Source organism: Semicossyphus pulcher, unplaced genomic scaffold (assembly GCF_022749685.1).
Source record: "Semicossyphus pulcher isolate SPU_LCO1_2020_fin unplaced genomic scaffold, fSemPul1.0.p SCAF_17, whole genome shotgun sequence".
Lineage (NCBI taxonomy): Eukaryota > Metazoa > Chordata > Actinopteri > Labriformes > Labridae > Semicossyphus > Semicossyphus pulcher.
Genome location: NW_027211681.1, coordinates 28,050,001 through 28,065,000, shown reverse-complemented (window position 1 = coordinate 28,065,000; position 15,000 = coordinate 28,050,001). Strand labels below are relative to the sequence as shown.

The window sequence follows — 15,000 nt, the reverse complement described above, 5'->3', positions numbered from 1 at the left end:
AGGAAGCACAGCTTTTATTTGTATTCATTGATTGACAGCTGCAGTCCCCTCCCCTACTATCCAGCTGATTTGTCACTTCCTGTTTGGTGCTGCAGAGAGCACTCCTATTGGCTGTTGACAGCGTTCACATCATCAGACGTGAGCGGGATGTTTACTGAACTCGTGTAAAGATCAGTTTGTGTGTGAAGCGGTTCAGGTGACAAAAACCTGAGCAGACGGATGGATGACATCATCAAACCTTCAGGGTGGAGGTGGGCGTTGTACATTATTAACCTTTGACCTTTTCTTTATGAGCCTGACAGCATGGCACACACACACACACACTTGATTATAGCTGTCCTCCCACTAACATTCAACCTACATTTAGTTGTGTGTGTGTGTGTGTGTGTGTGTGTGTGTGTGTGTGTGTGAGTGTGTGTGTGTGTGTGTGTGTGTGAGTGTGTGTGTGTGTGTGTTATATAACAGCAGCTGATTGGAAACGTCCTCACTGCATGTTTAATGATACATTTATGACTGTCGGTTGTTTTGGATGAAGTTCTGAAATGACGATACTGAAGCATCATTCAAAAGACAATTCAGACTAATGTTCACATTTAGCAAGCTAAGACTTTAAATCAGGTTCTTTACCTGCATGTGGTGCATCATGGGTAATGTCAGTGTGTCTGTGGGAGCTGGGTGATAGGGTGTCTCTGTGCAGCGTCTCTGTTCTGGATGTCTGACGTGACGCTGGAGGACGGGGAGCAGCTCGTTCTCCCTCTCGGCCTTCACACACTCATCATGCTGCACTTTGTTCTTTCAGCTGCTTCAACAAGTTAGTCGTGTTGCTTTGCGGCGCAGACGCAGGGGTCATGACCTCTCTGCTGATCATTGTTTCTTCTTCATCACTTAAACCTGAAACACCTCCAAACAAGCGCTGACGAGCCGCTTCAGGGGACCAGCTCTTCGTCTTCCAGACGTTTGACTTTAGTTTCTCCGACCGTCTCTGTTGTTTACTCTTCCTCTCTGTAAGGTCGGCGCTCATCACATGACACGCCAGCTCCCCCACAAGTGAAGCCCAAACCTCTCCATCGCCCCCTGGGGGAGGGGCTGTTAGTTTAGGGAGCGCTTGATTTAATATGCAGCAGAGTTTTCTACGGGCGGAGCGTTTTAAACGTCAGTCATGTTTATTTAATTGTGAGAAAACAAAATCATGATCTGATTAATATTTGATTAATTGTGACGCCGTCAGTGAAATTATCATGAAATATCTAAAGGAAATGAAAGCATTGTATGAATGTAATGTCCCCTAAATGTACCATCTTACCATCAGGACCCTAAACACATCCCATAATTAAAGCTGTGAGCTCCGAGCGTCAGGAACAGTGAAAGCTTCATTTTACATCATCAGTCATTTTGTCAGTGAAGCCGTCGCTGTGTGCAAATGGAGGATCTCTCATTCTGGAACCAAACTCCAGAAAATAGTCCCTCCTGTGCGTGTGTGTGTGTGTGTGTGTGTGTGTGTGTGTATGTGTGTGTGTCACCGCACGCTGCCGGCAAATGCAGTGATGACTCATGCTACACACACACTCACACACACACAAGCGCCATCTGTTTGACAGGCAGGCTGAATCACACGGCGGAGGGACGCAGTGTGTGTGTGTGTGTGTGTGTGTGTGTGTGTGTGTGTGTGTGTGGAAACAGGAAGTAGAAGAACAGAGATAGAGAGAGTTTTATTTCTTTATTTTAATCCAAACCTTTATTTCGTTATTCTTTTTGTATTTGCCGTCGACGCGGCCGTGTGTCGAGCTCCGGCTCCGTTTTCTCAGGGTATGTTTGGGTTTTTTATGAATGTGTGTGTGTGTGTGTGTGTGTGTGTGTGTGTGTGTGTGTGTGTGTGTGTGCGTGTGTGCGTGTGTGTGTGTGTGTGTGTGCGTGCGTGCGCGTGTGTGTGTGATGACAGGTGAATGATGCTATGTTCAATAAGAAACACGCTGAATCCCTCCAGAATAAAGGACCCAGGCGACCCAGCTGCAGATGTTGTAATCGCTGCTCTCATTGGATAACAGCGCTGTCACTTTCCCGCCTGTGACGCCATTTTTAGGAGGCAGAATTGTCATCACAGCGTCGAGAGAGTTTCCCTTAAAGAACGTCTTAAAGGTGGTTCTTCATCATTCCTGCTGTGATGAACACTGAACCAAACAATGCTGTGATTGTGATTTTTGTGGAACAAATGAGGCGATGGACGTGCTGTGTACCACAAAGCATCTACAGTGCTGTATACGTCCTTGTTTTAAACCAATCATAAAAGTCCTTCACCGTGCGTTATGTGGCGTTTGATCTCGTAAAGAGAGAGTAGAAAGCCGTGGTGTTTTCTCCCAGAGGCCAAGAGAAGCCAGGCCGTTACGTCAGGCCTCAGCTGTCATTTTAATCAAACACTTTAATAGTTGATTAAACCAATCAGAAGAGGCTATGGTCAACCTGTGATTAGACAGAACTATGCCAAGGGAAGCCAGTGGCCCTTTGGCTTCACCGCCAATCAAACCATAGCATGTTTTTGACCTCACTGAACTAACATAATGGCGCTTAGACCATCTTTAACAACATTAAGAAGTGCAGGTGTTTTTAGTAAAACAATCTGACTAAACCACCGCTACAGCAGCAGCTTAAATTTAATCTGACGGCAGGCTGACTCCAAAACTAGAGCTACGAACGGAGAGGAAAGAAGGAGGGAGGAAGGAAACTTGTGGGCGTACGGCGTGGCGATCTGGCCGTGCCTTCTTTTTGACAAGGATTCGTGCTCACTGAACAATCCAGGGTTACTACAGTATTCAGAGATCTTGCTGTCACAGGTCATTGAGAGGCACCGTCTCTTCTTCTTTATTATCTTCATCCTTCATCTCCGTTTATGTAAACTGTAAAAAGTCAACAGTGAAAAACATGTTTTGGTGCCATACTTGAGCTAGCTGCGGCGCACCCACCATGCTAACTGGTGTGATTTGTGTCCCTCTGCTGTGCTGCAGTGACAGCTACATTGTGCGCGTCAAAGCGGTGGTGATGACCAGAGACGATTCGAGCGGCGGCTGGTTGGCTCAGGACGGCTGCCTGAGCAGAGTGGGCGTGTGCAGGCTGCTGCCGGCTCAACTGCTGGGACGCAACACCTTCCTCATCCACGGAGAACGCCTCAAAGACAAGCAGGTCGGTGTGGGGAGGACAGGACAACACATGCTAATAACACATGAACACATCATGTTCAGAGCTCACAGCCAACATGTCACTCAGGGGCTTCAGAAAAACCCAAAGGATGTTGAGCAGATGCTAAATGTTACGGCAGATGATGTTGTAAGAGGCCAGCAAATGTTTACTCGATGAAACATGAAAAACATACATTTGTCCGTTATGATTATCTGTCTTTGGAACCAGATTATGTCTCACATTTAGGCCGTTTTCTTTCAGGTGATTCTGGAGTGTTTCTTAAAGAAGGATCTGGTCTACACGAAGGCCACGCCCACGTTCCATCACTGGAAGGTGGACAATAAAAAGTGCGGTCTGACCTTCCAGAGTCCGGCCGACGCCAGAGCCTTCGACCGCGGGGTGAGGAAGGCACTGGAGGACCTGACAGAAGGTACGACTGGTCGAACTGGTGAAACTCGACTGTAGTCAACTTGATCAGTTTTTATTCAGCTCCAAACCACACGTGTTTATCTGAACAGTGACAGTGTGAGTTTGTGGATTTTTTATTTCTTGTTTTTAATTGCTTGTTGGAAATTTGTTTCTTTGTAGCGCATCACTTCGTAGCACCTTAGTTCTTAGCGCATCACTTTGTACACGTCCCTTTACAGCGTGTTGCTTTGTAGCACGTTAGTTTGTTGCAGAGCGTTACCTTGTAGTTTCTTTGTCGTGTTTCTTTGTCTATTTCATATTCTTATTTTTTTATTTGATATTATTTCATTTATTGACCGTAGAAGCACTTTTACTTGTGTTCACTAGCTTTCTATACCAGTGTTCATTTGGCACCAAACGCAGAGACAAACTTCGTATAAACCTACTTTGTAAAAAACCTGATTCTTCAAGTTGCACTGATCCTCCTGTGTGTTCTCCAGGATCGACCACGTCCTCATCCACGCTGCAGAATGAGGCGGAGCTTGGCGATGATGACGTCTTCACGGTGAGGCACTCGCCCATGTGTGGGATATCTGCAAACTCTCTGAGTGAGGGGAGGGGAACAAAGTATTTTGAGACAAACTCATTCCTTCATGACCTGTGACCTGTGACCTGTGACCTGTGATCAGTTTGTTCTTACGGCTGTGCGTCATTTCTGTTTCTCCTCATGAAGCTTTTCTGACTGTATCATGAGGATGTTTAATGGATGGTCTCTTTGTTCACAGCGTTGACTGTGTTAGGAGCAGACTGTGTGTGTGTGTGTGTGTGTGTGTGTGTGTGTGTGTGTGTGTGTGTGTGTGTGTGCGTGTGTGTGTGTGTGTGTGTGTGTGATGGCCTTTGTGGGGTGTCAGACAGGAAGTATGAAGGGCGGGAGGGTTTTTGTATCCTGTGGTGTTTTTGACCAGACGAACGTCGCCGTCCTGTTTGGGGTTTGTCACCGACACTGGAGCCACACAAACATGAAACACAAACACACTCGTCTGTACGTGTGTACTTGTGAGGACCCTCAGTGACAAAGCCCCCTCCCCGAATCTTAAAGTAGCAACCTCAAAGATTTCACAGTTTCGTTCTCTTTGGCAGCACCTGTGGCGATAAGTGGTAATTACAGGTGTGTGTACAGAGATACTTTGAGGGTCCTGCTAACAGTTTGTCAAATTTCTTTCTTTTTCTTTTGATTTTCACGTTTTTGAAGTTCCCGTCTGTAGTCATCAATCTTTTCTTTGGTTTTTCGGCCACAGTAACCGTTTACTGGAGGGATGCACGATATTATCGGCACGTTATCGGCATCTGCAGATACGTCATTTTTCCGATATTTTCCGCCGATAAAACGCTTTAATTCTTCCTAAATGCCCGATGATTCCCTAAAAAGCTTGACGTAATGCTGCGATATTAATTCGCATGTGCACGCACTGCCTGCACAAGGTCATCAACAATACACAAATAAAGACAAAACAGTCTCAGAAACTCGAGCCGATGAACAGAAGTTAAACAACTTTCACAGCTCTTAACTAGCTCACAGTTAGCTCACACTCTCGTCATTTTACCGACTTAACGCCAAACGCGTCGAAAATACACTCGCAGCCAACGACGCTAACAGAGAGTAACATAAACATCAGAGCTAAACTAACTCACACATTCATGGACGCACACACGATGAAAAGAGTCCGTCTGCGATCACTGATGTCTCTGTAGTAGGTGAAAAAAACAACAGTAAACAAGTCCGGGCATGTCTCCCTCACTGCCGTGTTTCGGGGGGATGCTGCATTCAGGTGCCCTCAGGAACGTGGGTGATCAGACATGTGACCGGTTGTACAACGACTCTTCTGTCAAGCATGAAGAAGGGTGCAAGATGTCTGCGGTGTGGCGTTTTTGGCCGCTACAATAAGAGCAGGCATGATATCAACTCCACTACAGGGAGACTCGATGTTCTCTGCAGTTAGGTGGGAAAAACGTGTGTCTAATATATCGATGTGGAAATCGGCAAAATGGGTTGGAAAATATCGGCATATCTGATATCATGCATCCTTAGTTTACTCACACTTCATCCGAGAGCAGATCAAACGTTCACCACGTCCTCTTACTGCCTGCGTTAGACTTAAAGGAGAAGCATTTATATATGAGATGAGGAGACAGAAACAAGTCTACGACTTTATGTTGGACAACAGGAGTCAGGCTGAGGTTAGCTTAACATGAAGACTGGATTTAGGAGAAACAGACAGCTGTAGTCTTAAAGATGTTAGAACCGATAAACCACAGACACATGTACAAGTGCATCAGAAGAGTCTCTCTCTCCCTCCATCCTCAGTCTGATGGACCAGGTCCAGCTTTTCCGTCTTTTCAGTGGCTTCAAAGAAACAAGGGTGTATCGTTTCCTCAGGATGTCCAGTCCTGCAAAGGAGAGTCCGACCTGTCAGTAATCCGTCACTGAGCTGCCTGTTTACATAGCTGGGCTCATTTAGAGTAGTGGACTGAGGGGAACGTGGCTGATCCGCCCCGGCTGCAGATCATTCCCATCCGTCCTGTCTGCAAGTCTGAAGTCTGGCTCTCTGAGGAGGAGGAAGAGGACGAGTCTTCAGCGTCTCCAAGGACAATGAGGATGTAGATCAACCTTCATCAAGACAAATTAAACCCTCCCAGTCATGATGCGATGCTTCCTCTGGAGGCCCCTGAATAACAGAGGACAGACAGGTGGAATGTGTTTGTTGGAGAAGGAGGGAAAAAATGTTAGCATTTAATTATTTAGCGTTTTGATATCATGTTAAAAGGATAAAGTATATTAATTAGAGCTGTCAAAGTAAACGCCATAATAACGAGTTAACGCACATTCCCTTTAACGGCACTATTTATTTTGAAGCATGACTGTACGTTCTGTTATTATGACCCTCCACCCGCCCCGTAGATTGAGAAATCAGGAAGCGATGCAGCGGTAATGCTGTATAAAAAGATGGCGGACGTGACAGCTCCCTAAAGTGAGTCCAAACCCTCTCTGTCGCCCCCTGCTGACTGGCTGCAGTACAGCTCATAAAGCCCGCCTCCTCCATGTTAACAGATGGGACATGAGTCAAACTATAAAATCAAAATACACGTCAAATACATTTTTCTCAAACATGGTTTCTGTCATTATAGTTAGTTCTTATCATGCTGATTTATGTCCAAGTTTATTTTTAATTAGTTATTTGATGCTGTCAAAATGATGATTGACAGCTCTGTTGACAAATACGGCTCCTGCAGCCGATCAGTTCCAGATTAGCAGAGTGGAGGACGAACGGCGAGAGGAGACGTCAATAACACCGTCATGTTTATTTAATCGTGAGAAGACAAAATCACGATCAGATTAATATTTGATTAATTGTGCCCCTGTGATGCAGCGCCTTTCACAGGGGCTATTGTGGCATCACTGTGGTACAACAGGAGCAGATGGAGACGCGTCATCCATCTATATATACAGTCATTGGTTGTGGATAGCAAACAGAAACAAACCTCTGTGAGCAGAAATGAAGAAAAGGGTCTTTTAAATGTTCAGCCTCAGAGCTCTGCTCGATGCTTCTCTGGACAAGACCAAGTTATTTGTATTTCCTGTCGATGTGGGCGGAGTCACCACCGGACCACGTCCAGTCTTAAATACCTTGCTGGCCGAGCACACCGCTGATGCAGAGAGCCCCGGGTTGTGAAACATGTCTTTAAGTGATGAAACTTTGACTAACATGAAGTTATTTTTATCTCCTGCTGCAGACTCACTGACTTATCACTCAGGAATGTTACATTCAGGTCAATGTGCCGTCTGTTGTTGCCTGTTGGGCTTCAGTTTGCCGTGTTCTGCTTTCAGCATGTGTTTTGAGCGGGCAGCACCTTTGAGGTTCTTCTGTAGAATATTCTGGACAGTATTTGTCCTTGTTTCTGAATGTTGCAATAATAATAAACATTTGCATAAAGGAAGCAGATTTTCCTTTCACACATCTGCACATGTCTGTGCCATTCACTTGCGATTAATCGTGAGTTAACTATGGACAACCATGCGATTAATCGTGATTAAATATGTTTATCGATTGACAGCCCTAATATTAATACCTTAAAGCTGACGTGAGTAGGACTCCCCGGGGATCTGGAGTTTGGTGGCCGAGCTAATTTGGACAAGTAGCTGTTTTTATTTCCCAAACCAAGGACAGCAGTTGTGGAAATTAAGTGTCTTATCACAGGCTGCACAGATTTAATGAAATGAGTCGTTGTTTTAAATGTTTCTCAGACATATTGAACACAAGTGACAACCTCTGAACCCAAAGCTGCAGTTCCTCTGGTGTCCACTTGAGGCTGCCTCCAGCAGTGAGTCAGTCCCCATAGAGCCCCATGTTAAACTTTACAGCAGAAATAAACATGTTTACAGCCTGGTACAAAAAACAGTTTGGGTCTCTATAGCTCATTTCTCTCTTCATGACAACTGTACGGGGAGAATCTTTAGTCTTGCAGTGTTTTTATTTTACTCATGTTTTTGTTGGTAACATAAAACTGTTCGTCCTTGAGGATGCTCAGACTGCGTTTAGGTTAGAAGAGAGATAAATGAAACTATAAACTTGCATTGAACATGTAACAAAGAGATGCAGCACTCAACAAGAAAATACCTTCTTCCTGTAAAATGTGCAGCAGCAACAACTCAGGAATAGTGAGAGAATAGTTTCTTTATTTTGTTTTAGTTTTCTGGTGTTTGAGGAAGTCGTCTTGTGTGATCCGACTGAGCCTCATGAAAGCTGCAGCGCGTGTCGACCACGAGGATGACGCAACCCAACAAAGCACGCCGAGCGCTCACGGGCCGCAGGCTGGGCTGGGATTCATTTAGCACAGACCCAATAAAAACACAAAGACCGCAGAGACGTCTCTGCAACGCCGCTTTGGTTCTCTTCTAAGATCTTTGTTTCTCGTCTAATTGCACGCAGAAGTCTGGAGGAGAGTCGCAACACATCAAAGTGAGGCTCAGGTGGTTTCAGAGAGGAGCCGAGATTCGCTCATACACGTCACACGAGCTGAAGGAAGCAAGAAAATGTTTTAACTCAGGTGTTTTTACAATTTTAGTGAACTCAGACGACGTCACACCTGAGCAGTTAGCCATAGTTTTCTTTTATGTTAGTATGTTGTTGTAATAATCGTTTATTTAAGATCTGATGAAGTTTGAATGTCTCCAGTAGATGTGTTCATCCTGCAGCGGTGAAACAGGCTGTAATGGCTGCAACATAATCCTTGATGGGTCAAAGGTCGTCCACTCAAAGTTCTTGTTGTTTCCACTGACAGGCTCAGATTGTTATTCTAAGAGTGTGACAACATGACAGAAAGGATCCCTACAGAGATAGACCTTTTTGTTACAGAGGAAGATGATTGTTTTAACCACACACAGACGTTACATCGCTCTCTGCACACACACCAGACTCCATTTAGAAAAACACTGATTTAAGCTCTCAGGACACAGGAGCTGCTGCTCTGCTGGCGCCTCTATCTGTTAGCTTGTTTGTGTGATCTGTGACTTTGGTGTTTGAAATGGTTAGATCGCTTCCAACTAAACAAACTAATAGACAAAGCAAGTTGTTCTGCACGGTAAAATATCTGTTTGTGTCAGTGGAGTTTGGTGGCTTTGAAGAGAGCGATTTAAAATTCTTTTGTACCTATTATATATATATAATATAAAGAAGCAACACCAAAATAAAAAACATACGACAAATTTTAGGCTCTAAATGACTTTATAAAGGTATATATATATACCTATTTTGGTGTTGCTTCTTTGAGATCTTGTGGAGTTGCATCAGTTCGAGCTTCTGTTGTCACACCGTCTCCTGTTTTTCCTCCAGACGGCCACCGACAGCTCGTCCAACTCGTCCCAGAAGAGAGAGCCGACGATGCACTCGCTGGCCCCGCCCCACTTCTGCGAGGCACGACGGCACCACTGCATCCTGGGACATTTCTACGAGCAGCACCGGCCCTCGGATCACTACTTCCTGGACCAGGTGAGTCAGAGGAGCTGGACCATAATCTAAATGAACTGCAGGTGGACTTGTTTTCAATGCGGACAGTTTAAAGGTGATTTAAGGTGATGATGATTTCATGTTGCAGAGTCACATTAGATTTACTTGTAGATCCTGCATCTATTTAAATGAAGTAACCACAAAGATTCGTGGCCTTGCAGGGAAAAGCAGCTGTGTCCGTTCTCTGCTGACCTCATGTCCCCCTGAGAACAAAGTATTAAACAGTGTCCGTCTCCTCTGCAGGCGGTGCACATGTTCCCTCGACATGTCAGCTTCCAGCTGGAGGAGGAGGAGATCGTACGCATCAACCCCCGAGAGCGGACCTGGCTCACCGGCTACGGGGATTACCGCCACGCCAACTCCACACGAGACAAACTAACAACGCCCGACACCTTGGACGCTTATGTACACTTCGCCAAAAGCGAGCCGCCCAAACACGACTACACCTACCCGTACCCGCTGAGCTGCGACGTGCAGCGAGTGTGCGACGGAAAAGCTGGCTGCCTGGAGCTGGGCAGCGGACACAGGGCGGTGGTAACGGTGCAGCCGCGGGCGCTGCAGCCCAAAGGGAAGAGGAGGAAGGAGGACGGCGAGCGGTCGCGCTGCGTTTACTGTCAGGACATGTTCAACCACGAGGACAACGGGCGGGGCCGCTGCCAGGAAGCACCTGACCCCATTCAGACCTGCATCAGACGGGTCAGCTTCATGTGGTGCGCCGACAGCCTGCTGTATCACTGCATGTCGGACCCGGAGGGGGATTACTCGGACCCGTGCTCCTGTGACACCAGCGACGAGCGCTTCTGCCTGCGCTGGACGGCGCTGGTGGGCCTGTCGCTGCTGGCGCCCTGCATGTGCTGCTACGCCCCCCTCAGGGCGTGCTACCGCTGCGGCGTAGCCTGCCACTGCTGCGGCGGGAAACACAAAGCTGTGGGATGAGGCGTCGCAGGCCCTGCCCCCTCACAAAGACAGCAAGGACTCATGGGAAAAGGCGTGGAAATGGAGGCCGTTGTGATATTACATTGTTTTTTTGTTGTTGTTGTTTGTCTCGTCTCCGATTTCCAAAAGGAGGGGAAGAAGAGGAAGAAGAGGAAGAAGAGGAAGAGGAAGAAGAAGGACGATGTCTCAACAGATGGAAGAAAAGGTTCCCTGTTGTTTTCTGTTTTTTTGTGACGTTGGAACCAATCGGCTTTCAATCTTCACAAAGACGAAACAAAGAATATTCATTTCTATATAGAATTCTATATAAATGAATATAAATATAAATATATATAAACAGGTACTTTATATTTTTACACTCATGTGTTTTAAAGGCTTGAATGTGTCATTTTTTCTGCATCCTGTCAGTGTGAATGTTTCCGTGTTTGTCGTGGGAACGTCAGCTCGCCGACACTGCAAAATATTTTCACCGGAAAGACACAATGTAGGGACACAATTCATCATTCATACAAAGAAACAAGATCATTCTGCGCTACGGGGCGAGGAGCACGTTAAAAAAGCTGTATCGCCATAAGTTAGATAAGAAGATTGATATCAGTCTCATGTTTCTGTGTTAGATGTGGAGCTAAAGGCGGGATGTAGTTAGCCTAGCTTAGCGTAATGACTGTGAGCAGGGGGAAACAGCTAGCCTGTCTCTGTGGAGAAAAAACACTGATGTTAAACATGCTCACACGATAAAACACGTAAATCAGTCACTATTAGACGAGCGCTAGCCAGGCTAGCTCTTTCCTCTTGTTTCTACTCTGTGTGCTAAGCTAGGCTAACTAGCTCTGTCCCTTTTCAGCATGAATGTTTTGCACCGTGTCGGTGCAGCTGTGGTTCCCTCGTGTCCAGCAGAGGCACTCCCAGTAAGCTGAACAGATAAACCAGTTTGGCTCACCAGTAAGACGGCCGCTCTGATTGATGCAGCAAGAATTTACCAGCTTTAACTGGTCTGCTGTCGTCCTGCTCACACTGGTCGGTCTGCACTGGTTTGTTGTTTGGAGGTTCGTTTGATGAGAAGAACAAAAACTCAGTGAGATGAAAACTGCTTCAGATACTTAAGCTTATTGTGTGTGTGAGAGCGTGTGTGTGTTTCAGAGAGGGAGGTTCATAATCTGTGTGTGTGTGTGTGTGTGTGTGTGTGTGTGTGTAAAAATGACCCTTTTATTGTCAGAAATAATCTGTGCAAAGTGTCTGAATAGATGTCTGAACGTCTTAGAGACTTTCATCAAACTTTATGCTAATTCCAGAATGTTCCAAAGGACTTGGTTTGACCTTTCACCTTTCACTTCTGTATAAAAAGCCGGAGCCGGAGGAGAAGAGGAATATTCTGAGAACAACCTCGAAAATTCAGAGATTAAAGTCGTACATTTGGCAGGAAAAAAGGAAATCAGTGAGAATATTCTGGTCTAGTTTTTTTGGGGGGTCGCTGCTCAGAAAAGTTCCTTTAAACACAAATTTACTAGTTTTTGTTTCACGCAAAAATTGCTAGTTATTTTCTCACAATTTTTTTTCCTGCCAAATGTACGACTTTAATCTCAGAACTTTGGAGTTGCTCGTCTCAGTATTCCTCTTCTCCTAACCCTAATGATACGCCGTCGTAGGAAACACAACATACGGCAAACAGAGTTTCCTGCTGAAGCCGAGCCGGAGTCTAATGGAAACAAGTGGATCGAACATGTTTTTGTTTTATGAGCACAAAATCTTAAAGTGGAGATTAAAAAAATGTATTTTAAAAATCAAGAAAGGAAAAAGACATGAACACATTTATATTTTCAGAAGAAGCTTTTTGCAGTTTGACTTCAGCCTCGGTTTCTGCCTCAGAGCCATTCAGACGAGCAGCTAATCCATCGATTTAGTGTTGTTGAGGCGAGTTCTTCGTAGTTTATCTGTGAAATAAGAACAAAGATAATGACTGGGTAAGATCTGGATCGAATTCAAACTTCAACAACTATCACTAAAGTTTGCATGTTTGGTTTATCAGCACTGATTCACTGGAAAAGTGTGTTTCAGTGTTGTACAAGTTCACATTTAAAAGAGCTCAAAGTTCAGTTCACACAGATTCAGTGAAATTTCACGTTCATGTAGAGTTCGTTCTTTTAGCTGCACCGAGCGGCTCTCTGTTGTCGTCATCGTTCACTCGCAGATCCTCCATAAGACCGGCCGGAGGCTTCAACTCCATGTGTCGTTTCTAATTCGTGACTGACGTTGTTTTTTCAGACGCGGCGGCACAATATGTATAAAACTGTGAGATTCTTCTCGTTAGAACTAATTTGTTCTTAAAACTCTTTCAAATCTTCTTTTGGCCTTTGTGCGTCATTAGACAGGACAGCTGAGGATTGACAGGACATGGGGAGGAGAGAGACAGGGGGCTGCTCTACGCACTGAGCTAAACAAGCGCCCAGTTATATATCACGGTTAACACATAGACACATGCATTTTAATCATCTTTAGTCATTTTAATATTTTGTGCTCATTTCACACAGAGTCTTTGTAAGCAGAGCGAGGTCCGCACACTGAGAGGTTGATCCTCCTGAAGCTAAAACTGTCCGATAAGCTGCAGCGATGTTGCCCACAGACTGAATGAATCTGTGACAGGAAACCAAAGTCTGAACAAACGTCAGCAAACGTGATGCTGAATTATTTATTGTCCTCGTCACTTGTTCTGCTTTTCCTCTTTGCTTTCTTTAGTTTTGTCATTGTCCTGACTTTACGCTCCTTTGATCACAAGAGAGAGAGTCTGTTTTCATGGAAAACGTTTCACTTGTAAATCGAGTTAAAGCAGCTGAACACTTTTCAAATAATATGAGTTTTGTAAAAATACAGTTTGATTTTCTGTCCCCAAAGCAGCGGTGTGCAGACTACAGTTTTATAAACATTGAGCAGAGACTTGAAACTTGCTTTGGACCACTGATCTTAATCAAAGCTTTTTTTATTTCAGTTTAAATCTTTGATTTTATATTTCTTGACTCTGCAGGGACAATTGTTAAAACTGATGATTAATGATGGATGAAAGAGGAACAAGACAGAAACTTAAGAGGGGATTTCTGTTGGTTCTTCTTCATGCTTTTATTCCATTTTTAATACACTCCAAGAGTTTGAGATATTTTTCAATATTTTGGGGGATTTTCTTGACATCTACTGGTTTTCAGGGTTGCCATGTCCGCGGTTTTCCTGAGACATTGTGTTGCTGCGGGTGCAACGTGAATTCTTGTGTCAGCGCTGCATTTTGGTTGGGAAATGTAGTTTAAGCTCTGAGCAGTAAAATAAACTCTACGATACACCAGGCGCACGTCTGACACAGATAATGTTTTATATTGGTGATTAAATGGCAGTACGTAAAGCTAGCTAGCTATCAGCAACACTGGAAATGAAAGGGTGCGCTATCGGCTAGCTTACATAAAGTAGCTAATGCTAGGTTTGGCAAATGTTATCGCTAGCGTGTGAGTATTAAAACTGAAGTTCATGTTACGTCAAAGTGCTAATAAATCAAACATCTGTATTGAACTAGAAGCCATATGAACTGCACATTGGACGTAGCTACCTAGCCTAGCAGCCTACCGCTAAGTTCAGTTAGCTAGCTCTGATTGGGTATTTTTTATCTTACGTGAACTGAGCAGCTTTCAGACTGTTGGTCTGGTAGGTTGGTCTGCTGACGGACGGCTGCTAAATCAGCTGAAACAGGTCAAACCTGAGGTGTGGTGTCAAAGATGCCGAAAATAAAAGAGTAGGACCAGCACGTGGAAGACATCAAAAAGGTGAGGGTAATCAGGCGCAGGTGAGACAACTGGACCACACAGGCGGGAAAGAATAAGACAGGAAGTAAAGCTACATACACGGCTCATGCACTTAGCTCGTGTCTGCAGCAAGTTTCAAGTCTCTTGTTTATTTGTCCTATTTCCGTTTTTAATAGAAATTTCAGGTTTAACTGAAATGAATGAAGTCAGTGGATTTGGAAGAAGGTTGGCAGTGATGTAAAACATGAAGTCAACTTTTATTAAACAATCAACATACAGAACAAAGTACGCTGCGGAAATTTCACATAAAGCGGCTTTAAACTAAGAAAGAGATGTGAAGCAGCGTTTCAGAGTGAAGGCCTCTGTTATACACCTGTCTGTCTGTCTGTCTGTCTGTCTGCCCGTCTCTCTCTCCTCTCTGCTGTGTTTCCTGTCAATCACGCTTCGAGATTCCCACGTTTACGTTTCTGTCTGTGGCGAGGAAAGTGACCATGAAGCCGTGTGTCTGCTGGGCGCAGCGTCTTCGGCCTGCGCTCACTTCAGCTATTAAAGGAAAGTGCCTGAAGCCTCCTCTTCATCATGTCCTGATTCAGAAAATAATAACTGTAAACAACAAAAAGAGCAAAGGTCGAGTTCATTAG

General features: G+C 44.8%; 1 protein-coding gene across 2 annotated transcripts in view; it reads left to right on the top strand.

The window, feature by feature from the left end:
• Window positions 1–15,000, top strand: part of spred2a (sprouty related EVH1 domain containing 2a) — a 25,232-nt gene that overhangs the window by 8,182 nt on the left and 2,050 nt on the right. For both annotated transcript variants that reach the window (XM_069665997.1, XM_069665998.1), the window contains exons 2-6: window positions 3,000–3,174; window positions 3,433–3,601; window positions 4,080–4,144; window positions 9,471–9,626; window positions 9,888–15,000. The exon at window positions 9,888–15,000 is cut by the window's right edge and continues 2,050 nt beyond it. In XM_069665997.1, coding sequence (XP_069522098.1) covers window positions 3,000–3,174; window positions 3,433–3,601; window positions 4,080–4,144; window positions 9,471–9,626; window positions 9,888–10,580 — 1,258 coding nt within the window. In that variant the 3' untranslated portion in view covers window positions 10,581–15,000. The remainder of the gene's footprint in view (window positions 1–2,999; window positions 3,175–3,432; window positions 3,602–4,079; window positions 4,145–9,470; window positions 9,627–9,887) is intronic.